The sequence below is a fragment of the Corticium candelabrum genome, chromosome 7 (assembly GCF_963422355.1).
Source record: "Corticium candelabrum chromosome 7, ooCorCand1.1, whole genome shotgun sequence".
Lineage (NCBI taxonomy): Eukaryota > Metazoa > Porifera > Homoscleromorpha > Homosclerophorida > Plakinidae > Corticium > Corticium candelabrum.
The window spans coordinates 6,097,684-6,125,183 of record NC_085091.1 but is presented as its reverse complement, the minus strand read 5'-3'; the positions used below and the strand labels follow the sequence as shown (position 1 = coordinate 6,125,183).

At 44.4% G+C, this 27,500-nt stretch overlaps 3 protein-coding genes and 1 long non-coding RNA gene across 5 annotated transcripts in view; 3 read left to right on the top strand and 1 right to left on the bottom strand.

Moving 5' to 3' along the window:
- Positions 1–1,522, bottom strand: part of LOC134181989 (uncharacterized) — an 8,767-nt gene extending 7,245 nt beyond the window's left edge. Inside the window, exons 1-2 of the mRNA XM_062649295.1 lie at positions 1,432–1,522; positions 1,046–1,374 (exon numbers count right to left, since the gene is read on the bottom strand). Coding sequence (XP_062505279.1) covers positions 1,046–1,374; positions 1,432–1,507 — 405 coding nt within the window. The 5' untranslated portion in view covers positions 1,508–1,522. The remainder of the gene's footprint in view (positions 1–1,045; positions 1,375–1,431) is intronic.
- A 623-nt stretch (positions 1,523–2,145) lies between these two features.
- Positions 2,146–6,305, top strand: LOC134182267 (uncharacterized). The gene is made up of 10 exons (XM_062649663.1): positions 2,146–2,269; positions 2,350–2,675; positions 2,755–2,997; positions 3,273–3,385; positions 3,458–3,688; positions 3,759–3,871; positions 4,197–4,849; positions 4,908–5,564; positions 5,616–5,973; positions 6,062–6,305. The coding sequence occupies exons 1-10, from the start codon at positions 2,158–2,160 to the stop codon at positions 6,106–6,108; spliced, it is 2,853 nt and encodes a 950-aa protein (XP_062505647.1). The 5' UTR covers positions 2,146–2,157; the 3' UTR covers positions 6,109–6,305.
- Positions 6,306–7,632: 1,327 nt separating this feature from the next.
- LOC134182724 (uncharacterized) lies at positions 7,633–8,433 on the top strand. The gene has a single exon (XM_062650157.1). It carries the CDS (start codon positions 7,730–7,732, stop codon positions 8,201–8,203), a length of 474 nt encoding a protein of 157 aa, XP_062506141.1. The 5' UTR covers positions 7,633–7,729; the 3' UTR covers positions 8,204–8,433.
- A 3,760-nt stretch (positions 8,434–12,193) lies between these two features.
- LOC134182545 (uncharacterized) lies at positions 12,194–21,677 on the top strand. 2 transcript variants are annotated; one of them, XR_009970357.1, is made up of 5 exons: positions 12,194–12,312; positions 12,371–12,714; positions 21,032–21,130; positions 21,189–21,276; positions 21,393–21,677. It is a non-coding gene; the product is annotated as an uncharacterized LOC134182545 (long non-coding RNA). The 2 variants fall into 2 exon arrangements; XR_009970356.1 differs by having other exon boundaries at positions 21,182–21,276.
- The last annotated feature ends 5,823 nt before the right edge of the window (positions 21,678–27,500 follow it).

Sequence of the window (27,500 nt, the reverse complement as noted above, 5' to 3'; positions counted from 1 at the left end):
TCAGTATGAACACATCTGTGTCCTTGCATGCTGGGTGAGCGTGTGAGTGTAGGTCAACGTGGGTACTTGTGTGTAGAAGGACATCACACAAAAAACTTACTGTACATTAGAAACAAATATCAATTAATAATTTGGCAGTACATACAATTCTCAGTATATCAATATCACACAAGTTAACGTCAAGTCCCCATGCCCTATAAAACATCCTTTACAAAGGCGTGGTTTAGCTAACTCCGGTGATTTCCTTAAATATTAGAACACAAACCTATAGTCAATAATCTAGGGACATCAAAGTCCTACCTTGCCCACCTCTTTCTACAGTTATGTTTGTCAGACTTCTTGTACACAAGCGCATTCGTCTCATCATCATTTCAAGACAGCTGCAACATTTTCTTATCACGAGATCACTGACTACATAACTTGTGCAAACTTTAAGATCTCAATTGCCTCTTGTGACAACATGACATCCGTTTACACACTACCTAAGCCACACCCTTGAGTGTACCCCACAGTCTACAGTCCGCCTACACCTGCATGTACTAAAATTGTAATGCCTGAACGCACTATAGCGTACTCAAGATGCTGCTGCATGCACATGCTATACTTAGTAAGCAAGACACGCTTGAACTTTCTTGTAAATGCCATACCAGGACCAAGCGTAGGCATCGCGGCACCACACGCTTCTTGCACGTGCAAACAATTATTGTCACGCCCATGCACCATGGCCAGGGCAGGCGGGCTGCTGGGCTGATCCTGGGGAGAACGCTGATAAGGCGTGGTTTAGCGACCATTGGCTACATTTATTACCCGCAAACCTAGTGAATAAACAAGGGACATGAAAAAGCAAGCAGCATGTGACGCACGGGTAACAAAACACAGGCAAACTATTAGCTAAAAAGTAAAAAGCGTGCCTGGTGTAATGAGGTTCGGGATACTTAGAAAGGAAGAAGGGTCGCACGTTACAGTAAACTACCAAAAAATTGTTCTCTATAATATGCTACGTGCTGCACGTTAATATTACATTGCCGTCAACATCATCACTCACCCCATTCATCAATTGATTTGCCGACCGATTCTTCGCGTCGGAAATAGCTCCAAACGCGCTGTCCAACGCTTTACTAGCGACTTCACCGGCTATTTCGATAGCCTTAGCCTTGATATCAGCCGTTCCCTCTTTGCCCGACTCCTGAGCGTTGGCCATAGCCTGTTTCTTCAAAATCTGTTGTATTGCAACCTTCCCGGCCAGAGCCGCAGCGCGCCGATCTCGACCACTAACATCATCCACCGTGACAGTCGCCTTATCATTCGGTAGTTGAGAGAGAGCTTTTTCTCTAACGAGGTCAAGCAGCTCTGGCATAAACTCCGGCACAAATTCTATAGCAACACGAAATCATATATAAAACACGCATTCACTAACGCACTGGGATCAACCTTCGGTCATATAGGCGTCGGTCGCGACGCAGAGAGCAACAACGCACAACAACACACTAGAGGCAAACGTTGCCATCCGGATTGTTGGCGTCCCCACCTCGAAGTGATAAAGGCAAGGCACCTACTTCTAAATTTATTACGAGGAGACTAAACACGATGTTTGTTTTCAGCTAATCGACGATATCGAATTTGCGCCGAACAATCGAGTCTTTGTGCGGTTTGCTAAAAAATTCGTCTCTGTAGATCTCTCTGTGTGTGGTTTCTTAGAAATTCCATTTTGACAGATGGCCTTAATTGACCATTCTAGCTAACGCTCCAAACGTGACGCACACATTTCACTATTATCCGCAAATTCTCATTGCTTTTGATGATGGCAATATGGATGTCGGGCATTTTGCACTAAATGCTACGCACATGCAAAACGTAAAATATGTTACTCACTGCAATTTCCCAGGAGAAAAGTGGTATGTACAACCACTTTATACGGAGCCAGTTATCGACGTACATCAACAGACACTACTTTAGGTAATCTAAAACATTTTTAGTGCTTAAGCTATGAAAGCAAGTCAACTGATGCTATGTGATATCTAAACCAAAAGCACTAGAAAAATAAACATATCGCTTATCAACTTACGGCAGAGGTTTTAGTGTCAACAAAACAATCTCAATGAGTTCGGTTGGCAGTTTGAAGACGGATTCATTTGCACTTGGTATCTTTGCGGTGCCATGTCGATCATTAGAAGTTTCTTGCTGCTGTCTCTCCTCTACGCTGTCATCGTACACAAATGCTTCTCGGCGCCTCTCGTCATCCGGACAGGAATCGAGAAAGACGAAACAGGTAGACTGCCCATCACAGTCATCAGTTTCGGAGTAAATCAAGCTTGTCGTTGTGTGCGTTACACGTTTTCGTGTTTCTAGGTACGATGTTTTTGATGGAAGACGAGATTCGCAATAGAGCACTGAAAAAGAACAGTGAAGAAACCGAATCTGAAAAACCGGCTAAAACGCAACATGTCCTGCTGCAATCCACGCAACCAAACGGCGACGTTGCTGCAGCTGACGACGGGGACGAAGCAACTATTCCACCAGACAACGAAGGGGACACTCAGACTAAAATAGGATCCAGTAATGTTCAGGAATCGGCTGCTAAAGCGGCGGGGGCGGTACTGGGGAAGGTTTTGGAACAGGGTCTCGCTGGTCTTCAAAATTCCAAAGACCTAGCAGCACTTGCGGCCGCCAATGCGGTACGGCAATAGAAGTCGCTGTCTTGCAGTAGTTGCAATACCCTCGTTGTGTATATAAATAATATATTTCTACTTGTAGTTGAGAGTGCACGTCAAATTGGACGATGGATTCGAGTCACAGGACGTACTGCATCCAGGAAATGTCGCGATGGATGCTAACTTCGTTAGAGACGACAGTTCGATGCAAACTCCAGGCTCACAATCGAACCCGTTCTACTACAAAAATGGCGTCGGCGGCCAAGTCGTCAACCACTGCTACGAGAGCGACTATCCGTCCGAAGACCCATGCTTCGAAGGGCTCTCGTCGGGTGTCGCTTGCACGGTAAGACAGACTTCGTCTTTCTCTCCGATTCTCGACAAGAACATAAACTTACTATATGGTATTACTGTACAGTAGTGGTCAGTCGTTAGTAATGTGACGTTACTCGGATATGTGGATGGGGGTAAATTCGATAATATTCAATGGAAAACAGTCGACTGGTTGTAGAATCGACATTTACGCTGGAAAAAGACGTTTGTTTCACTGACTGATGTATCCGAATATCTAGAAATAACAATAATATTGACGTTCTAGTCACTTACCGCCTTCTGTTTCAGAATTTGCTTGACGGCGCTTCGTACATTGGCACGGGATTCGATGGAAGGTCAGAGTACACCTCAGAGTCTCGTCGTGGCAGCCTCATCCAGAGAGACTGCTCTGCCTTATTTCAGTGAGACCATTGCGCGCACACGAATGCCGGCATGTCGCATGTCATTCACGCTTGATTCACGTTTCGTTTCAGGTACGACACGCACAACGTGCCAAACAGCATGAGCGTGCAAGGAATCTACGACACACAAATGTTCACGATGGTGTTCGGTAGCGCCGAGGAATACACCGATTACCTGATGGAGGAGTCGGGAGAGTCGAAGTCGTTCTTCAGAAAGTCGAAGAGCGTCACCAAAGCGTACGGAATGTCGGAGATTCACACCAAGAACTTGTACATGGGCATGGTGGTCATAGACATCGCCAGGTGCGTCTGAACGTTTAGTAGATATCAATTAGTTTTGGTCTGTGCGTGAAGAGAATGATGCGATTTTTAGGTACGAGTTGTTTCTGGATGCCATTGGGCCCGACCATCTCAACCCCGAGTTTCTCAAAGATTTTATGAGCTTGCCGTTACAATACTACGCACCGGGAGCTCCGGACGTACTACGTGAGTGTCAAGTTTCGTCGTTTGTCAGTTCTGGTTGCGTTATTTCGTTCAGTCAGAGGCGTAGGAACCTAGCTAAGATTTGGTTGAGGGGGCACACAATTTCCTAAGAGTGTGGCTCTGCACAGCAAGACTAAATGTACATATACTGTACCTAGATGCATGCTCCACAGGGAAACCAACACTATAGTGTTATAGTTCAATTTGTCATGTCAGTGTCTGTTTCTATGTCTGTCATTCTCTTGACAGCTGTTTGAGGAGGCATGTGCCCCAGTTCCTTCCCCTCCCACCCCTACCCCGTTCGTATACCTATAGGTTCTGATTATAGAGGACTTCGTTCTGCGTTGGGGAACTCACTATATCAAAGCCAGTCCGTTCGGCGGTCAACTCGAATTTCGCAAGGTCGGATCCAGAGAGATGTATCAGAGTAAAGAGGAGTTTGCTGAGGAAATCCGCGAGGACGTGGAGCGCTTTTTCCACAGCTACCACTCGGTAGAATTCAACAAAGAGACAGTGGAAACGGGAAAGATCACTGAATGGGAGTCCATGTCTCTATCAGTGGCAGGAGGCGAGCAGGAGATTGCTTCAGCTCTGGCTGACATGTATGCACCCGGATTCAAGACAGCATTTCTCTCTTGGCTCGACTCTCTAGCCAAGTATCCTAAACCGTATAAGTTTACCCTTGGACGTATAACCGATCTTGTGGACTTCAAAGAAAGTGATCTCTTTCCTCAAGAAGATGCTGAACTAAAATGGGGCTGTGAAGCTAAGTATGCGAATAAGGAATTGGAGTTTGATGAAGAGAGGAACATGCATTATTACAACATCAGTGTGGAGATGACAAAGCCTGGTATAAATATTACAACGGTGTGGGTGCTAAAGAGGATGTACTGTCCTTACTTGGATAGGAAAATATTGACACATGAAATACAACTGCGAAAGAAGGCCTTGGAAACAGCTGTTACTGTGTACTTAGAGGAGGTATTGTTGTCAGTGTGTTTGTCTAGCTGTACATATCGAGTCACCTTCTATTGTATAGGGACCTTTGTCGACACGATCTGTGTATGTTCCACCTGGAGCTCTTAGCTGTAAGAGTGACGAGGAAGATGAAGATTTTGTACCATTTGATTGGGACGATCTCAGTGGGAAGGAAGACAAGACTCTTAGGGTGGAATTTGATATGTCAGAATCATTGCAGGGATCGGGTGGTCTGTTAATTCCCGAAAAATCAGGTAGGGACATAACATTTCATCGCAGCAGATGGTACACCCATGCTCCAGATGGACTTCTTCATCTCTACAACGGCTACAACAATGGCAACAGTGGTAATCTGGAATCCAAAAGACTCTCGATGCTTGGTCTTGTTCTCAATTATGACGCTAACGGAGGCACCATGTTTGTCTCTAAAGATGGCTACAATGAGAGCACTCAGTGGCATTCAAAGAGTTTGGAATCTCGAATCGGGGAACCATTAGCAAGAGTTTACTATTTTGAAGGTGATCCAGATACTCTGAAAGAGAGGGAATATCCCTGTAATGCACAATGGTCAAACACTCGACGCATGAAATCCGATCAGTGTCTTCACTTTTCCGCAGCCACAGCAGAAACGATCTTTGTAACTCTGGCAGCCAGTCCGGGTGATATCACCACATGGTATTACATCAAGATATCAATCAGCGAAGTGGCCATATATAAGGTCGGCTATAATATTATTCATCTGTTTACTTCCTATACTATGTACTCTTAGGAAAGAGAAAAGAAAGTCTCAACGAAGCAACTGGTAGCGCTTAGCCTCGGAGACAGGACCCTGTTTCGAGACTTTGTCGTCTGCACTCACAAAGAAGAGACGAATAATGGATACATGCAGGTTCTGTATGGCACCACAGCCACCAGTGGTGGAGACTCGGTTATTTCGCTTCCCTTCTACGATCCTGTGGAGGGGTCCATCTCCATCGAGTACTTTGGGTTTGGCAGCGGCAATGACGATGTTCAGATTGACGACATCGAGTTGAGAGACTACGATGAAAGCACTCTCCTCTGTGTCAGAGATGATAATGGACGCTGCATTCCGAGAGAGTGTCCACCTGAGTGTGATGCAGTTTTGGGTAAGTGTAATGGGCAACATTTAATGGCAGTTGGTCATTGATATAAACTTAGTGATGTTATTAGACTAAAATGTCAATCCGTTTATAGGTTGTCGTGAGGAGGAGCTCGATGGTGTGTGGGTGTGCAACGAGTAGAAGAGATCGACTACGAGTAGGTCTCCCTATACTAAGACACAAAGTTTGACCTTTGCTGTTGCTGTTTCTGTTATGTAGTATGTTTCCTGCTTTAGTATTTGCTTCTGCTGAGCGTAGGGAAATGGAAATGTTTCGTGGCTGGCAAGTGTAGGGCTTGAGTAACTTAAATATAGTCTGTCATTGCATTTCGGTTCGAATTTACTGAATTACACAGTGTCTGGTTATCTTCATGTAGTTAGGTGGTGGGTTGTAATGCTGTCTACTAGTAGTATACTTCAGATGACACTCCTCACATGTTAATTAAAGGCTAAGTTTCAGGTGCATCAGCAGCTGCTGATCTGAATGAAGAACAATGATGCAATGTTAGTCTAGAGCAATACTAGTCTATCGTTAGTCCAAGTAAATCTAGCTTCGAATCCGTGAGTTTGGATCTGAATCCACCAGGTCTTCGTGGAATAGACGATATTTGGGGGCGGAGCTTCTAGAGCATGTGTAATCTCGAGGGTCCACACGCCGATCTAGAATCCACGTTTCTGGGTGTTAGTAACTTCTGGACCGTGGATCATCTTCCCGTTGATTAAGCTTTGTGAATAAGTTTACTACTCACCATTCCGTACGTCTTGTGAGAGACTTTGCCTGCGTAGAGACGCATAGAACGCTATAGTAGAGTGAGGGACTTGGGACTACCCCTAGTACTCATTAGCAAACATATAGACTATAACACTATATAGTACTCTGTGTAGTCTGGTATAGTATTGCGTACACACTGTAAGCGAGCTGCAATAGAACAATAGATAGTCGGTAACGACGCAACAGTGGCGACGAGGATGGCGAGTGCAGCCGCGAATTTAAAACACGGGTTGTTGGGCGAATTCCGAGCAGGAGTAGAAAGCATCGACGAATACAAGGAAAAGTTCGAGCTTTACTGCCTGGCAAACGCAGTACCGATAGGAGACGAGCACGTAGCTCGTAGGAAGGCAATCTTTCTAACGTCTGTGGGTGCATCGACCTACAGTTTGTTGCGGACCTTGGTACGACCTCGCCAACCGCAAGATTTGGAGCTTGATGATATCATTCAGCAACTGAGAAATCACTACGAGCCAAAGAAGATTGTCATAGCCGAGCGATTCCGTTATTACAAGAGACAACAGAAAGAAGGTGAGACTGTTAAGGTGTTCTTGTCAGAATTGCGTCGTCTAGCTAAACACTGTGAGTTCGGAGACAAGTTGTCAGTTGCGTTGAGAGACCAGTTCGTGTGTGGATTACGAGTAGAAGCCCTACAGCAGAAAATTCTAGCGGAAACTGACTTAACACTCGAGAAAGCGGTTTTGATCGGCAAGACAAGAAACGATAGCTTTGCGAGGAGACACGCGCAGACACGGATCAACGACCACGAGACGACATTTAGCATGCAAAGTTGTAGCAGTGGGAGGTCAAAGACAGCACAATCTGATGTGAAAGTATGCTACAGATGCAATGGCAAGGGGCACGTGCCTGATAAGTGTCAGATGAAATGAAGAGAGTCTTACGAACAAGACTAAGTCTTGTTAAACCTACAGTTGGAGGAGAGATTCGAGACAGACAGGAGAGCCAAACAGAAGCTGCATCCAGACATCGTGAGATGTTACCTGGAGAATCAGTGGCAGTATGGAACCCAAGACAAGATAGTGGGGGACGGTGGCTCTCTGGAACAGTAGTCCAGAAACTGGGACGGAGCAACTATCTTGTAAATGTGAATGGTCAGGCTAGGTATGTTCATGTTGACCATATATTACATCGTGATATCACAAATTTTCCACAGGATGTACATCAGGAGCAAACTTCCAATACTCATGATAGTACAGCGACTATGATTCCACCACAAGCTGGAAATTATTCCGAAGTGAATGCTGAGAAGACAATCTCATCAACGGACTCTACTGGGGAATACTCAGTACCAACTACTCCTAGCCACCCTGAGTTAACAGAGACACAGTCGGAACAGACTGATAACATGCCAACAAAGAAACCAATTGAGAAGTCAACAGAGAGAGAAAATCGACGATATCCCACAAGGAACAATAGAAGACACCCCAGGAGATATCGAGAGATTTAGTGGAAGGGAGTGTAGTAGAGTAAGCGATTATGGGACTGCCCCTAGTACTCATTAGCATACATATAGACTATGACACTATATAGTACTTTGTGTAGTGTGGTATAGTATTGCGTACACACTGTAAGCGAACTGCAATAGAGTAGATAGTCGGTAACGACGCAACAGACGCCATTTCTTGAGTACTGCTTGTCGAGAGCGAGAGACTGCTGGTCAAGATGAAGTCGCCTGATTCACACTCTGAACAGATACACGTGGAATGGAAGCACAGACGACTCATTGTCTAGTGATGGATTAGTTTTAGCGAGTGAAATCATGCCACCTGGGAACCTATTTGGAGTAACTAGACATGTTGCATGATGTAGGACGTTCCGGGTTGTTTTTAGGCAGTCTAGCTTGCTTCTGTATATATGTGATTGGCCAAGTCGAAGATGTTACTGTGATAACAGTAAAGTACACACACTACAGTCTTGTCTAATACAATTAGCACTGCCAGACTACAAGTCCCAGCAACTAGCCTCGCCCCAGACGCAGTGTGGATTGCAGCCCCGGATACGCTGCCATCACCACTACGTCTGATATGGTACCGCCCTTTGCGGTCACCGTTAACATGTCCCTAGGGACATGATTAGTGTCAGTTACAAGTGTACTTTGTCGGTGTAGTAGATTACAGAAAACGACTGTCGCTTGAGATCTTCGCTAATTAGCGTGCAGTACGTAGGCAGCAGTACAGTGCATTGCAGTAGAGGCATATGAAGCATCGCAGCTTCAACTGAGAACCCGTGTACGCGTTCAAAGGCGTATGGTGCACTGCAAGCGCCATTTCTGATCTTCCATTTCACCGCTACGCTCTCTAAAGTAGCTGCAATCTCTTACTAACGCTTGACAGCGGCCTAAAATCGCAATATCGACAAGTACAGAAGCTAGAACAACGTCAAAGTCCAATCGAAAGCTCGGTCCTAGCTAATAACATTGGTATTACACGCGCTGAACAATTTGATTACATACTTATTCCCGCCCAGAAAGGCGGTACCATACACGACGTCGTGGTGATGGCAGCGCATCCGGGACTGCAATCCACACTGCGTCTGGGGCGAGGCTGCCCAGCAACGGCTAGGTCTAAAGTAACACAACACACACCCATTAGCTATTCCATAGCTGTAATGTCTAAATCAGAAAGCAGAGGCTGTTCTACCTCATTCGCAGGTCAGCTGCTCAAGACATGTCTAGAGTCTATAGTGATCCTACAGAAGTGAAGATGTCGATTCAAAAATGTCACTGAGGCTGAAGCTGATTATGTATGTCGGATAATTGAACAGCAAGAAAATGAAATAGTGGAACTTGAAAACAAGAGTAGAATTCTGAGTAAGACCTTGCATCTGCAAAGTCTGAGTTGCAAAGAATCGCTAAACACACTGCTAAATGATAAAATCAAGTCTTACACAGGTTTTGTGTTGAGAAATGTGCTTGATACAGTGTGGAGTTGGATTGAACCAGCAGCCAAGACTATTACTCTGTATAGCAAACAAAAAATTAAGCCAAGGTACATCAACTGATGTAAGCTCATGAGCTCACCGCCTTCCATGAAGGTACTAGATAATAGGAACAGCAACAGCAAAGGTCATGCTTTGTCTTAGTATAGGGAGACCTACTTGTAGTCGATCTCTTCTACTCGTTGCACACCCACCGACCATCGAGCTCGATCCTCTTCACGACAACCTATAAACGGATTGATATATTAATCTAATAACATCAAATGTTGCCCATTACACTTACCCAAAACTGCATCAAAACTCGGGTAGACGATCTCTCGGAATGCAGCGTCCATTATCATCTCTGACACAGACGAGAGTGCTTTCATCGTAGTCTCTCAACTCGATGTCGTCAATCTGAACATTGTCATTGCCGCTGCCAAACCCAAAGTACTCAATGGAGATGGACCCCTTTACAGGATCAAAGAAGGGAAGCAAAAGAACCGAGTCTCGTCTGCTGGAGGCTGTGGTGCCATACAGAACCTGCATGTATCCATCATTCGGCTCTTCTTTGTGAGTGCAGACGACAAAGTCTCGAAACAGGGTCCTGTCTCCGAGGCTAAGAGCTACCAGTCGCTTTGTTTAGATTTCTTTTCTCTTTCCTAAGACAACATAGTATAGAAAGTAAACGTATGAATAATATTATAGCCGACCTTATATATGGCCACTTCGCTGATTGATATCTTGATGTACATGTGGTGATATCAACCAGACTGGCTGCAGAGTTACAAAGATCGCTTCTGCTGTGGCTGCAAAAAAGTGAAGACACTGATCGGATTTCATGCGTTGAGTGTTCGACCATTGTGCATTACAGGGATACTCCCTCTCTTTCAGAGTCTCTGGATCACCTTTGAAATAGTAAACTCTTGCTAATGCTTCCCTGATTCAAGATTCCCAAAAAAACTCTGAATGCCACTGAGTGCTCTGATTGTAGCCATCCATAGAGACAAACATGGTGCCTCCGTTATCATCATAATTAAGAACAAGACCAAGCATTGAGAGTCTCTTGGATGCCAAATCACCACTGTTGCCATTGTTGTAGCCGTTGTAGAGATGAAGAAGTCCACCTGGAGCATGACCGTCTGCTGCGATGGAATGTTATGTCCCTACCTGATTTTTCAAGAATTAACAGACCACCCAATCCCTGAAATGATTCTGACACATCAAATTCCACCCTAAGAGTCTTGTCTCCCTCCCCACTGAGATCGTCCCACTTAAATGATACAAAATCTCCATCTTCCTTGTCAATCTTACAGCTAAGAGCTTCCGGAGGAACATACACAGATCGTGTTGACAAAGGTGAAAGGAACATACAACAGAAGGTGACTCGACATGTACAACTGGACAATCACACTAATAACAATGCCTCCTCTAGCTACACAGTTACAGCTGTCTCCAGCACCTCCTTTCGCAGTTGTATTTCAAGTGTCAATTATTTCCTATCCAAGTAAGGACAGTAGACCCTCTTCAGCACCCACTCAGTCGTAGCATTTATATCAGGCTTTGTGATCTCGACACTGATGTTGTAATAATGCGTGTTCCTTTCCTCATCAAACACTAGTTATTTATTCGCAACCCCATTTCAGTTCAGCATCTTCTTGAGGAAAGAGATCACTTTCTTAGAAGTCAACCAGATCAGTTATATGTCCAAGGGTAAACTTACGGTTTAGCATACTTGATTAGAGAGTCGAGCCAAGAGAGAAATGCTGTCTTGAATCCGGGTGCATACATGTCAGCCAGAGCTGAAGCAATCTCCTGCTCGCCTCCTGCCACTGATAGAGACATGGATTCCAATTCAGCGATCTTTCCAGTTTCCACTGTCTCTTTGTTGAATTCTACTGAGTGGTAGCTTGGAAAAAGCGCTCCATGTCCTAACGGATTTCCTCAGCAAACTCCTTACTCTGATACATCTCTCTGAATCCAACCTTGCGAAATTCGAGTTGACCTCTGAACAGACTGGCTTTGATATAGTGAGTTCCCCAACGTAGAACGAAGTCATCTATAATCAAAACTTATAGGCACATGCCCCTCAAATTTTCCAGCTGTCAAGAATGACAGACAGAGATACTGACACTGACATGACAAACTGAACTATAACACTATAGTGTTGGTTTCCCATGCATCTACAGTATATGTGCATTTAGTCTTGTTGTGCAGAGCCACGCCCATAACAAATGTGTGCCCCTTCAACGAAATCTTAGCTAGGTTCCTACGCCTCTAACTGAATGAAATGACGCAACTAGAACTGACAAACGACGAAATTTGTCACTCACGTAATACGTCCGGAGCTCCCGGTGCGTAGTATTGTAACGGCAAGCTCATAAAATCTTTGAGAAACTCGGGGTTGAGATGGTCGGGCCCAATGGCATCCAGAAAAACCTCGTACCTAGAAATCGCATCATTCTCTTCAACACACAAATCAACCAAAACTGATTGATATCTACTAAACGTTCAGACGCACCTGGCGATGTCTATGACCACCATGCCCATGTACAAGTTCTTGGTGTGAATTCCGTACGCTTTCGTGACGCTCTTCGACTTTCTGAAGAACGACTTCGACTCTCCCGACTCTTCCATCAGGTAATCGGTGTATTCCTCGGCGCTACCGAACACCATCGTGAACATTTGTGTGTCGTAGATTCCTTGCACGCTCATGCTGTTTGGCACGTTGTGCATGTCGTACTTGAAACGAGACGTGAATCAAGCGTGAATGACATGCGACATGCCGGCACTCGTGTGCGCGCAATGGTCTCACTGAAATGAGGCAGAGCAGCTCTCTGGATGAGGCTGCCACGACGAGACTCTGAGGTGTACTCTGACCTTCCATCGAATCCCGTGCCAATGTACGAAGCGCCGTCAAGCAAATTCTGAAAACAGAAGGCGGTAAGTGACTAGAACGTCAATATTATTGTTATTTCTAGATATTCGGGTCATCAGTCAGTGAAACAAGCGTCTTTTTCAGCGTAAATGACGTCCAACTAGGTCAGTGGGTCTTTCGGCCATTTCAAATTTCAAAGTTTCAAATTTTAATTTTGTAATTTTTAAATTTCTAATTTCTAATTTTTTTACATAACGTTTTATTTTTTTTAAATTTGCATTACATTTTCAAATTTTAATTTTTAAAAAATCAAAATTTCAAATTTTATTATTTCAAATTTGTAAATTTTTAGGTTCAGTATATTAGAAGTTGCTTTGCGGTCAGTGGGTCTTTCGGCCATTTCAAATTTCAAATTTTCAAATTTTTAAATTTTAAATTTTCAAATTTTAATTTTGTAATTTTTAAATTTCTAATTTCTAATTTTTTTACATAACGTTTTATTTTTTAAAATTTTGCATTACATTTTCAAATTTTAATTTTTAAAAAATCAAAATTTCAAATTTTATTATTTTAAATTTGTAAATTTTTAGGTTCAGTATATTAGAAATTGCTTTGCCTACGAGAAAGCGGACGTAGTTGTCTAGATGAACGGATGGCCGGATTTGAACTAACAGAAATTGAACGCTCATCCGTTCTTTCAAATAATTTGAGTACATCAGAAAAAGAAAATTGAAAGAGCGAGTAGCAGTGTACGCGGTAGGGAGTCCATTGGACGGCGTAGGGGTGCATTCCAACGCGTGCTGATACATTGATTCAATTAAACTAGGCGCGGTTTCTGCTAATCACATCAGCACGTTTCCTGTACCGTGTTTCTGCACCTGTACGTACGGCGCTTCAGACAGTTACTAATTTTTAGTAACTCGAAGTGCATGGTCGCGTCATTACTGTAGGTGTAGGAGTACGATTGGCCCAACTGCAAGTTGCACTTCATGTCTAGATTTTGTACATCACATAGAACACTACCCGATAGCGCAGATAGAACGTCTACAACCTCATGCTGTGTCTCTCCTGTGCCGTGAGAACAGAACCCACACTGACTACAAGTGAGAATTACGAGACCAAATAATAAAGGTGGACACGCAAGCAGTGCTCATGGCAGGAGGGCATAGGGAACGTACGTGTACACTCCTGCTGACAGGCCCCTCCCCTCGACGGTACCGCGTCCAACTACTACATTTACGTATGTCGTACTGTACCGGCAGAATAACCGCCAATTCAATACCAACTAACTTTACACAAGCAACGTACTGCATGATCGCGTGAATTACGTTTGTACTGTATCGTAACCTTTCTACAGAGTCTCTAATTAGCTAAGAATGCAACAACACGCAGCTAGAGATCCTCTAGTATCGGTATCAACATCTGTTAGGGGTTTCGTTGAAGGACGCCCCCCCCACTACACATAGAACGCACGCACACACAATAAACAACGGATCCGAGTCAAAGACATGGTTTAGCACTCGGTAGGGGTTGATCGGTAGAGCGTGCGTTGAAAGAATGCTGTCACATGTTCGGCAAGATCGCTAGCGTTACGAGGTCGTGGAGGGCACAATCACGTTGGTGGTCGATGGTGCTTTGGAAATACTCCTGGATCATAAGAGCTGGCAGCGCCGACTAACTAAATTTCCGGACAGCGAACAACTTGGGGATTCCCCAACTAATTAACTGTAACCTATACCGCCGTGCAGCACGTACAGTATAAGCACATCGTATCAAATTGAGTCACGGGCTAAATTATGGTATTATATCATATTGGCGTATTGTATATGATATTGTAGATTATATGATTTTCTTTTTCTGATGTACTCAAATTATTTGAAAGAACGAATGAGCGTTCAATTTCTGTTAGTTCAAATCCGGCCATCAGTTCATCTAGACAACTACGTCCGCTTTCTCGTAGGCAAAGCAACTTCTAATATACTGAACCTAAAAATTTACAAATTTGAAATAATAAAATTTGAAATTTTGATTTTTTAAAAATTAAAATTTGAAAATGTAATGCAAATTTAAAAAAAACGTTATGTAAAAAAATTAGAAATTAGAAATTTAAAAATTACAAAATTAAAATTTGAAAATTTAAAATTTAAAAATTTGAAAATTTGAAATTTGAAATGGCCGAAAGACCCACTGACCCAACTATAACTATATGCGCAAATCTCGATTCTACAACCAGTCGACTGCTTTGCATGGAATATTATCGAATGTACCCTCGTGGATATATCCGGGTTACGATTAGGTCACATTACCAAATGACTACAGGTGTCTCAGTACAAAGTATCCCCGTAGAGTATCCTACCCGGATAGTATATTCTATCCGGCCGGATACTTTATCCTAGGGTAGACTATCCGGGCAAAATTTTGTCCGTGTAGAGTATCCTACCCGGATAGTATATACTATCCCGCCGAACAATACTGTGATGTCACAAAGTTGTGGTCTATGAGCGAGTGGTCCTCTTCCTCGATGAGAGGCGATGTCCACCAGGTAAGACTAAGGTTGTTGCAGTACAGTAGTGAACTAGCTACACCTGCGTACACCTGCGTACACGTGCTCATGTCGGAACCTATGCTGTTACAGTGCGCATAGAACGTGAGGTGATTTTGTTTCTACGGTTTGTCAAAAAGTCTGAAGTCGGAAGTCTGCTGTAGGAAGGCAAAGCAGTACTCCAGCGGAAGGCTTGGGAACTAAATTCAATTCCTGACCCCACCTGATTACTGATGAGGAGACCAGAACACAGGTACCCGTCTAGATGCTCTGTCTAGTCAGTGTGCTATTTGTAAACCTATCAAAGGAGCAATGGTCGTCTCTGGGCATGTCAAGCAAGTCGTGGAGCGAGCGAAGAGAGCGAGCTAAATCTAGGCTTGGGTGGAACTTGTCTCCCTGTACGTCCTCCCATGTGTGTGTCCATTCCAAAGTATTAGGTCCATACGCTGCTACTCCTATTTGCTGGGAAATGTTTGTCAATATTGGATAGAAAGTTGTTTCTTAATAATATCAGCACAATTAGTGACAAGTGGTGGGTGGAGGGAGTAGCTTGTCCTCTTTGTTGGTAAACTTTTTGGCACCTTGTAGCTTAGAAGTAATCTGGTAATAGACTGGCTTGTATGTATATATGTATGTATGTATGTATTTTCGTCTTGTCAGTTTTTGACAAACAATTCATGTCAAAGCTCATTGTGCTATTTGAGAATCATGCCTTGCTTTGTGACAATATAAGTTGTGCGCTGTCTTTTTAGAATCCTGCATGTAACTGTGCCAATTCCTAGATTGCTCATAGCATGTACATACACACATACAGACAGATATACAAACATACATACAACATCATCGCAATGCGCAGTTGACTGTCTTATCGGCTGTCAGATCGCCAAGTGGACTTCACAGACGCATGTACCTCTCTGGGACCTTCCCGCCGGGTTGGTGGGTGCATTGTTGGGGGTGAAGACCCCGCTGCACCTCCATGGCGAGGTAGCAACGAGACATAGTGCACACACACACACACACACACACACACACACACACACACACACACACACACACACACACACACACACAGTTTAAATGTGCTCATGTGTTCCCATTGAGATACTATTATTGCAAGGCAGCAATAATGACAAGATGTTCAGTCAAGCAGGATTGCATTTGGTACAGCTCCATGGCCTTCTTGGGTGCAGCAAGCTTTTGGACACCTTGACACATGTGTCACTGTGATACCACTCCTTGCAGGTAGAGCATTCTATCCAATCAGAGTTGGTGCAGGACGGCATGCGGCATACACAGTACACTTTTACTTTCTGAATTGCCTTCATTTGTATGGTACGCTTCATCTTCTTCACGGGAAATGGTAACATCTCACTAGCTTCCAAACATTGCAGTAGGTGTTTTTGCATCTGCTTTTGGTCAAACACCAGTTGTCCGGGGTGTTGTCCAGAAACCAATGCAGTAGCGAATGCTATCGAAAACAGGCCACAGTCTGATCCTCCCACTTGTCGCTGAACATCCATGTACTGCAGGGTGATTTGGGGCTCATTTGTCACAAGAAGGCTGGAGATCTGTAGTTTCAAACTCGAAGATGCAGCTGAATGTAAGCTATCGAACACGTGTACGTGAGAGTGTTCAGTCCAATGTTGGACACAGTCAACCAATGAGCATGTCCATCATGCATTACCTGTACAAGTCTTGAGGCTGCGCTTGAAATGACAAAGTCAACCCCAAAGCAACATTTTGGAGACCTGGCATATCTGGATTGGCTTTCTGCAGTAATTCTTGGGCTGCGTTGGTGACTGAATAGTCTTTCTATCCCCATTGTCCAATCCGAGCTCTTGTAACCATTGTTTTGGATGTTGTGGTTGCGTGGAAACCTGGTAGTCATCCACATGGGGCTGTTTGAGTTCACATCAACTCTTGCTACCTTCTGCCTTTGTACTTTCATGACATGTGCACAGAGACTTACTTGCTTTCGTTTTCTACTCTTTGATGGCAAAGCAGGTGCAGGCACAGATGGCAACACAGGAGGAGGTAACGGTGGAGACATAGGTTGCAACACAGGAGGAGGTGATGGTGGAGACACAGGTGGCAGCAAGGATGGAGGGTCACCCATTACAAGTAGTACTTTCTTGTCAGGGAGTGGGGGTAATGGAGTTGCATCAGGCTCAAACATGGGAGGGGGAGATGGTAGAGGATAGGCGTCGACTTCATCTCTATATACCTATAATGCAGATAGCAAACTGAAACGGTGAGTACAGTGCAAGTTATATCAAATCAAGCAGACAACCTCATTCTGGCATTGCTGTGACAGTTTGCTTGGTGGTGAGTTGGCACTTGTTATTTCATCATCAGTTTGATTCCTTTGGTTGTCTTTGCTTTCACCATCCATGCACTGTCTGTATTCTTTCAGTAGAGTTCCATGAATGAGTTTTGCCAGTACTGTTCCAGACTGGGATTTCAATTGATATCGTCCCTTCGGCATGATCTTCACTACCTCAAAAGGCCCTTTCCACTGCTCTTCTAGTTTGCCCCCCATGTGATGAGAGTGTTTCATAACTTTATTGAGGACAAGAGATCCTACTTTGAGTTCCTTCAACAAGAAGCCAAATATCATCACATGTAATGTGACTGTGATATGAGCATGGTTATGGAAGTAGAGTTAAAAGCAGAGATACGCATACGTACATGCATGCATAAGAACAACCTGTTGATGTATTTCGAGATGTGTGTGTGTGTGTGTGTGTGTGTGTGTGTGTGTGTGTGTGTGTGTGTGTGTGTGTGTGTGTGTGTGTGTGTGTGTGTGTGTGTGTGTGTGTGTGTGTGTGTGTGTGTGTGTGTGTGTGTGTGTGTGTGTGTGTGTGTGTGTGTGTGTGTGTGTGTGTGTGTGTGTGTGTGTGTGTGTGTGTGTGTGTGTGTGTGTGTGTGTGTGTGTGTGTGTGTGTGTGTGTGTGTGTGTGTGTGTGTGTGTGTGTGTGTGTGTGTGTGTGTGTGTGTGTGTGTGTGTGTGTGTGTGTGTGTGTGTGTGTGTGTGTGTGTGTGTGTGTGTGTGTGTGTGTGTGTGTGTGTGTGTGTGTGTGTGTGTGTGTGTGTGTGTGTGTGTGTGTGTGTGTGTGTGTGTGTGTGTGTGTGTGTGTGTGTGTGTGTGTGTGTGTGTGTGTGTGTGTGTGTGTGTGTGTGTGTGTGTGTGTGTGTGTGTGTGTGTGTGTGTGTGTGTGTGTGTGTGTGTGTGTGTGTGTGTGTGTGTGTGTGTGTGTGTGTGTGTGTGTGTGTGTGTGTGTGTGTGTGTGTGTGTGTGTGTGTGTGTGTGTGTGTGTGTGTGTGTGTGTGTGTGTGTGTGTGTGTGTGTGTGTGTGTGTGTGTGTGTGTGTGTGTGTGTGTGTGTGTGTGTGTGTGTGTGTGTGTGTGTGTGTGTGTGTGTGTGTGTGTGTGTGTGTGTGTGTGTGTGTGTGTGTGTGTGTGTGTGTGTGTGTGTGTGTGTGTGTGTGTGTGTGTGTGTGTGTGTGTGTGTGTGTGTGTGTGTGTGTGTGTGTGTGTGTGTGTGTGTGTGTGTGTGTGTGTGTGTGTGTGTGTGTGTGTGTGTGTGTGTGTGTGTGTGTGTGTGTGTGTGTGTGTGTGTGTGTGTGTGTGTGTGTGTGTGTGTGTGTGTGTGTGTGTGTGTGTGTGTGTGTGTGTGTGTGTGTGTGTGTGTGTGTGTGTGTGTGTGTGTGTGTGTGTGTGTGTGTGTGTGTGTGTGTGTGTGTGTGTGTGTGTGTGTGTGTGTGTGTGTGTGTGTGTGTGTGTGTGTGTGTGTGTGTGTGTGTGTGTGTGTGTGTGTGTGTGTGTGTGTGTGTGTGTGTGTGTGTGTGTGTGTGTGTGTGTGTGTGTGTGTGTGTGTGTGTGTGTGTGTGTGTGTGTGTGTGTGTGTGTGTGTGTGTGTGTGTGTGTGTGTGTGTGTGTGTGTGTGTGTGTGTGTGTGTGTGTGTGTGTGTGTGTGTGTGTGTGTGTGTGTGTGTGTGTGTGTGTGTGTGTGTGTGTGTGTGTGTGTGTGTGTGTGTGTGTGTGTGTGTGTGTGTGTGTGTGTGTGTGTGTGTGTGTGTGTGTGTGTGTGTGTGTGTGTGTGTGTGTGTGTGTGTGTGTGTGTGTGTGTGTGTGTGTGTGTGTGTGTGTGTGTGTGTGTGTGTGTGTGTGTGTGTGTGTGTGTGTGTGTGTGTGTGTGTGTGTGTGTGTGTGTGTGTGTGTGTGTGTGTGTGTGTGTGTGTGTATGTCTGTATCTCAATTGGTTACAGTGTGCAGTTGGAGATTGGCAACATCCGGGACCTTTGGGTCAGAGTTCAAGTGCGTGCATAAGAACAACCTGTTGATGTCTTTTGAGATGTATGTGTGTGTGTGTGTGTGTGTGTGTGTGTGTGTGTGTGTGTGTGTGTGTGTGTGTGTGTGTGTGTGTGTGTGTGTGTGTGTATGTATGTATGCATCTCAATTGGTTAGAGTGTGCAGTTGGAGATTGGCAACATCCGGGACCTGTGGGTCAGTGGTCAAGTGCAGGAGGGCCACATACATAAGTTCCCTTGGGCAAGCGACTAACATACAATTGCCTCTCTCTCCGGAGTGTTAGTTTGTGTCCAAGCAGCAAGTTGAAGTACATAGTGACATATAGTGACTGAGATAGGGGCTCTTGTAACAAAAAAATTATGTATGTATGTATGTATGTATGTAAGTACCAACTACTTGGCCAACAAGGTGTTCTGTGTGATAACATGCTTCCTTGCCCATGCACACGCAACAAGCGTACTCCTAACATATTGGTACTATGGGCCAGTGTGTGTTGTAGTGATAATGCTTGTTTACTGATGCACTGTTAATGTTGCAACTTACATGGTAGCTGTTATACTTGGGATCATAGTACTTCTTCTGTCTCTCTTGTGCTTTTTGAATGTTTGTTCTAGCCCTGTCTTGGTTGTGTTGCCGCAGATCAGAGAGTGTGTTGATGATGTCCTCTTGGTCTTGTGGTGATGACATGGCATCAATTTCAGACTCATTCTCAGGTGCTCTGCTGCTTAGCTCATGGTCAATTGCCTTCCTAGGATGGCGATTGTAGAGGAGGAAGAATGGACTGTAGCCAGAGGAATCTTGCTTAGATATTCTGTAAGCATAAAGTGCCACCTCAATGTTGAGGTCCCAGTCTGTAGTGGAGCAGCTGAGTTTGATGAGGGTCTTGACTAATGTCTGATTTGTTTGTTCATCTAGCTCATTTGTCTGAGGATGGTATGCACTACTGATTCGATGATCCACTCCTGTCTTCAAAAAGATAGCGAGAGACTGCGTTCACAAACTCTCTACCCTGGGCAGATATGACAATCTTTGGCCAGCCATGATGACAAAACAGGGAAAACATAAAGTTAGCCACTCCAACTGCACTTTTGTCTGGTAGTGGACCAGCTTCTGGCCACTTAGAGAAATAGTCAGTGACTGTTATGATGTATTTGTTCCCACGGACAGTTTCTGGAAGTGGCCCAACAATGTCTATGCCAATCTGGTTTCAGACATCAGTAACTGGAATGGGGTGTAATTCTGGTCTTTGCTTGGGCATTCTAGGAGTCACATGCTGGCAAGTGTCACAAGAGTTGCAGTAGAGTTGTACATTATTTGCCATGCCTTTCCAATAGTAATCCTGAGTTATCTACGTGAACAATAAACAAAAAGTTTAATTCAAGTAACCTGTCCTAGTGGAGTGCTGTTTACAAGTACAGTTACAGTGCATTGCATGGCATCCAGCCTTGTATGGAATAGAGCGATGTTATCATTCCAGTACATGTGACAGCGTAGTGATATTAATTCATTAAGGACGCCTGGTGATGTTCCTCTAAAATGGTTGTAGATGTGTAAGATTGCTTTGATTGATCTCAGGCAATAATTACACAATTTTTGACACTACTCATTACTTTGGTTTGATCTTCCAGGGTTGGATGAATTTCATAGTTTTGTTGACGTCGAGCAGATAGCCTGTTTGAACTATGGTGGTTGAGACGTCTCAAGTTGTAATTGCTGAAATGGGCTAGGTATGGTATTGCTGTTTGCTCTATGACTTGTTCATTTGATATAGCTTTCAGTATTCAGAGTAAAGTGTGTGGGCAACATATGTGGCGTACTATTGTTGACAGTTGTGCAAGAATAATTTTTTCTGACGTAATCCACAGCTGAAAAGGTGCTCGTCGTTTGTCACATGTTGTAGTTCTATTCAAAAGTACTGTTGTGTTCTCTACCTACCTACCGTTTGAATATCTGTATTGTGTTGAAAATAGATAAATGTTTCTATATAAGGTCAAGGTCGTATTATCTATGAGATGCCAAGGGAACAAGCACCCTCTGGTAGATGCAACTGGTGCGAGCTACATCATAAAACTATAGTCAATAGGAGTGACTCGAATTCTGGTACAATGTTACTGTTCTGAAGAAAGTGTTGTAGGTCTTTCAGAGGAAATATGCATGAATGCTGACGTCTGAGCTATATTTGTTTACTGACAACTTGTATACTACGGACTAGAGCTGAGTACCTGTTTTCATTTGTGAAGTTATAGTGTACTGCAACATACTTTTGCTATCAAAGTGCAGGATATGGCTGTGTCTCTACATGTACGTGTACTGTATATGCAATGGACAGACAGTAACCTAGATATAAGTGTCAAAGTCAAAAAATTAAGTATTTCACCTTGCTGAATGTCTTGTCACGACCAAAGTGACATCCGTCCACACCATCATGACAGGCTCGCATAATTCTCACTTGCTCTTCTCTGGACACGACTACTCTCCGGAGGTTCAACACACCTGCCTTGACATCATCCTTCTTGTGGTAGAGTACACCGTCCTCATTGTGGAAAGACGTTGCCTGCTGACGAAGCCCTCTTCTGTCGTTGATGCTGAAGCCTTGTGGATATTTGGTTTGTCCGCGTTTACAACCTTGCAGGTAATTCAGCAAGCCTGGCAACGAGCCTCTAAAAGGTCAGTAGCTTTGCTCTTGATGATACCTTGCTGTATCGAACACTCTTAAAACGGCGGGAAATTCAAAAACCGCAACCACTATTCTAAACCCGGATTTGTCACGGATAGTCTACATAGCTATTCGAGCCGGATTTTTGGGACACTCGGGTAAGGTTTAGACAATTGGGGGATAGTCTAAACTATCTGTGATAGTATATACTATCCGGAGGATGCTCTGTTCAGGAGGATAATCTGCACTGTGACATGATTAGTACAAACTATCCAGGGGATAGTCTATACTATCCGGGGGATGATCTGTCCGGGGAGATAGTTTATCCTGTGACACAGGTATAGTAAGCTTATGTTCCTGTCGAGAATCGAGGAGAAAGACCAGTCTATCTTACTATGTAAGCGACACCCGACGAAAGTCCTTCCAAGCATGGGTACTAGTAATAGATGTACTCGTAATAACATGTACATTTACTAGAAATAACATGTACTCGTAATAAATTTGGGGATAGGTACCTTGTTTTTATCATTTCGAGGTGGGGACGCCAACAATCCGGATGGCAGCATTCACCTCTACTATATTGTTGTGCGTTGTTGCTCTCTGCGTCGCGGCCAACGCCTATATGACCGAAGGTTGATCCCCAACGCGTTAGTAAATGCGTGCATGCTTCATATATATGATTTTCTGTTACTAGAATTGTGTCAGGGTTTAGAGAAAAAGCTCTCGCTCAACTACCGAATGATAAGGCGACTGTCATGGTGGATGATGTTAGTGATGGAGATCGGCGCGCTGCGGCTGTGCAACAGATTTTGAAGAAACAGGCTATAACCAAGGCTCAGGAGTCGGGCAAAGAGGCAACGGCTGATATCAATTCTAAGGCTGAAGTCTCCGGCAAAGCGTTGGATAGCGCGTTCGAAGCTATTTCCGACGCCAAGAATCGGTCGGGAAATCAATTGATGAATGGGGTGAGTGATGACGTTGACGACAATTTAGTATGAACGTGCAGCACGTAGCAAATTCTAGAACTGCAAATCGAACGCGCGCTTTGTAATTGGTTGTGTATCTCTAGACGTCTTGCTGTATACTGTAAAGCCGGATTCACACTAGCCAACGCAACATAATATACTGGCCCTCACCCACTCTATGGGCGGTAGGAATTGCGCTGACACCTAGATATAGTAGCTATCTCTAGGCGAAGAAACGTAAAAATTAACTTTCGCCAGTCGTCCATTATTTTAGTACGTAGAGTAGCCCCCATCTCACAATCTCACTGTAGGGCGGGTCTATGTGTTACTCTAAAGACAAAATCTACACACACACGCGCGCGCGCGCGCACACACACACACACACACACACACACACACACACGCACGCACACACACGCACACATACACACACTCACGCACGCACGCACACATACACACACTCACGCACGCACGCACACACGCACACAAAATGGCAAATGGATAAGGAGCTGCCGTTAAAGGTCGTGACTCTCTACCCAAACCGATTTCATGAAAAACTTTATTTCTATTAACTCTTTCATTTATAATTTCATTTCATCATCAATTGCCTAAGAGGTAATATTCAAAACTCCTGGCTTCACCTTCAAATCGACGTGCATTCTTGAGTAACCCTGCACTTCCGGTATCCCTTTCCTCCTAGTCAGAAGCGACGGTACAACATGACTAGCTCTATTCGTCTCTTAAAGTGTAGAAACAGTGTCTGTAGCTTACGTCTAGCTCACTTGCATGTTTCCAACCAACCTCGCAACTTGCCGAGAACTTCCGGCGTACTCGACCGTTGCGCGAAGACAGTTTGGACGCCATTACAAGCCTTGTTCTTCTATTAAGTTGGCAAAACTAAAGCGTAGCACCAAAAAACTTGACACGACAATTCGTTACTGTAATACACGAGGTACAACAAGCTGATGGATCGAATTTTACCTCCTTTACGCTGACGAGCGCATTTGGAGTCTTTTCCATACAAATTTGAACACCTCGAGGTAGCGAAACTCGTCAAAAAACGTTCCAGCGAAGCGAGCGCGCAGTAGCCGTTTGCAACCTCGTCTAAAGCAGCGGAGGTGTGTCTTGTTGTTATGGAGATAACTTGACATTTGACCACTAGCATTAACAAGTGATAAATTTTGGAACGTTTTAACTGACAGTTTATATGTAACAGTTATGTCATGAATTATAATGATTTTAATTTGTCAGTAGGGCATTAGGCCCTTAAACGGTAATGCCCTCACACACACACACACACACACACACACACACACACACACACACACACACACACACACACACACATTTGGCAAGCTTTCAATCTACTCAGCTGCAGCGCGCGTTAGAACATACAATACACCTATTGCTTTAGTCTCCTGGCAAGAGGAACAAAAAACACGTGCCGAAACACGTGGAGCGCGCGCGAGAAGCAGGACTGGGTATGAGTCTAGGACGGCGGGCGTAACAGTGTCTGGTGAGCCTACGTCACATCCGCATAGTCGGTTAATTAATTGAACAAACAAACTCCCTCGCATCTAATTCCAGGCTGTCATAGTTTCGCTTTGGCCGTCGAAAGCAGTCCGGGCGAAATCCAACTCGATTGTTTGTCTCCGGCGGCCGAACTCGACCGCTCCGCGCAAATTTTTGTTAGGACGCGGTTAGCCGCTGGAGCGAAGGTGCTTTGATGCAGGGTAGGTGTTTCTAATTGTGGACACTCCCCGAGTTACGAACGCTGTTTCTCTGGTAACCTGCAACGGAGAGAGAGGAAAACATGTCCGATGTAAGCACCAATGTCTAAGCTTTGGAACAATACCTGTACGACTAGAATCGCACAACGTCTGCTAGCGCACCAGCACAATATACGGGATAACGTCTGTGTACAGCCCAAACGGGGGGTGTATCGTAATTGTGGACATGTTTTTCTCCGCCACAGAAAGCGACTGGGTCTGAGTAACAGCTGGACTAGATACCTGAATGGTTGCCGCACAAGCTGGTATTTTGGGCCGCAATCAAAACCATGTTCTCTGGTGTATCACGACGATTCACCTGCGAAACTGCTAGCACGTACAAGGTTCCTCCCATCACGTCCACAAATTCGAGGTACACGAATCGATCTTTTGTTAGATCATGAAAATGACCTGACGTTAGTTAAGCAATTATCGAGTACCTTGGTAAAGTTTTGAGCCTAGTTACGTTGACTTGTAACGTGATAAAGAAGCGCATTATGTGCATGGAGCGAACGTGTATTTCCAGTCCAGTAAGCACGTGAATATCTTCACTCATACTAGATCTAGACATCATTAATCCACTGACAATCTAGCTGTTTTCACTGCTACTACATCTGGCCACAATAGTGTATGAAATGAGAACAAACAAAGTAGGTGGAATGTCAATATCAGCGACATTCGTAACCCAGTCAGAATTTGACTGTCTTCACCGCTACTAGATCTGGCAACAATAAGACACAAATTGAAAACCTACAAACTCACCTAGGATAGGTGGAAGGTCAAACTACCTTGTTTGATATCAATAATCAGCTCCACCAGCAACACAAAAAGATGCTAGAACCACAGTTTACAGTTCAGACGTTCATCTAAACATGATTGATCGTCTCCTACATTGTATCCTAGACAGAACACTCTGTTTCTGCAAAATTTGAAAGCACGACGCCATTTTACACAGAGGTGATACACAACAGAACATGGTTTTGATTGCGGCCCAAATACCAGCTTGTGAGGCAACCATTCAGGTATCTAGTCCAGCTGTTACTCGGACTCATTCGCTTTCCGTAACGGAGAAAAAGCGTCCACAATTAGGATACACCCCGCGTCCAGGCTGATTACAGACGTTATATTGTGCTAGTGCGCTAGCTGACGTTGTGCGATTCTAGTCGTACAGGTACCGTACCGTTACGAAGCCTAGGCATTGGTGCGTATATCGGACATGTTTCACAAAGCAGAACAGCAAAAATGCTTGACAGACTTTATTATAAACTTTATACCTAGAAGCATGTTTACTATAGATATACAATGTAAGGTATAGATTACGTGTAAGCCCATGCAATGTTCCTAAAGAGCTAAAAAGTTAATCTATGTCTACGTGACTATACGTACCGTAGTCTAGCTACTAGTAGTCTGCATATTTTAATAGATTGCTAACTGTATTAAGTGTCCACCAGTTTGAAGAGGTCTCTGGTTGAACAGCTGAAAGTTGGAATAGCTCCTTCTGCGATGCAAGTGCACTGACGCAGATTTCTGCTGAATTATGAACTAAGAAAAATAAGTTATCACAACGTAAGGTAGACGAAACGTCTAGCCTACCTGCTCTAACTACTTTGTGCGTATGTGCTTTGATGGCCCCCGAGTTCGAAAATTACGACGCAGCTACCGCTTCAGCAACGTCAATGGTGTGGCGTCGCAAGGTGCGCAGTAGTCAACGAACGCAAACAACAATACAACCATGTCACGTTCCTTCTGCCAACGTCACGTGCAGATTACAGCGTATACGGGACGTTTATCCGGGCACTAAAGAAAGTGGGCCCCCAAAAATTCGCCTGGGTTTGCAAACCGTACTTGCAAAGGTAGGTTTGCGGTTACTTGAGTCTGGTTTGGAGCTATCAAAACATTCCTAGCTGTTTAGCGCCTAGTAACCAGAGTAGCAGTCTGCCTATTGCATAGCTACGAGAGTAGCAGTGGAAATCATCGTCTTACTGTGGTGGATGCTGCTAGAAACAGGGCGTCAACAGCAAAAGTCTCGCGCGTGCAAGATGACAGATGACGTCGTTTTTCGTTGCTTTCGCAGTGCTAGCACAGAGCACGGAACTGTTGTGTCGTTTGTCATGCGGAGTATTCTAACTCTGTTGTCAGACGCCATGTCTAGAGATTCCTGCTCAAACAATGGATCACAATAGCGTGCTAGGTTGACAAACCAGGTAATCAAACCCAGTCTAGCCTGAAGACAGGTTTGTACTGTATGCTAATGTATTTCCTCGTATCACGCAAATCAAAACATAAAACACCATGGTTTGCAAACCATAATGTGAACACACGTGAAGGCTACCAGAGAAAATAGCGATTGTGACTCAAATTATCGGGGAGTGTCCACACTTAGTATAGGTTATCGCCCGCGTTCCAGAGCAATAAATATGATACTATTGCTCTGGAACAAAGGTTATAACCGACTTAGTTACCGGCACGTGACCCTACCCAATGAGCGTTCGAGTAGCTGACCGTGTAGTTCATATGTAGGTTGTTGTGATGTTGTGGTTAGTGTAATTACGATCTAGTGTAAGGTTTCAGTATCAGGGACAGTCCCATCGCAAGCATGCTATAATTATATAATTGTGAGAGCGTGCAGTAACTACGGTATGTGTGCACTAACTACAGTATGTGTTCAATAACTAAACAATGCAGGCACTTGGCCGAATACAGATAT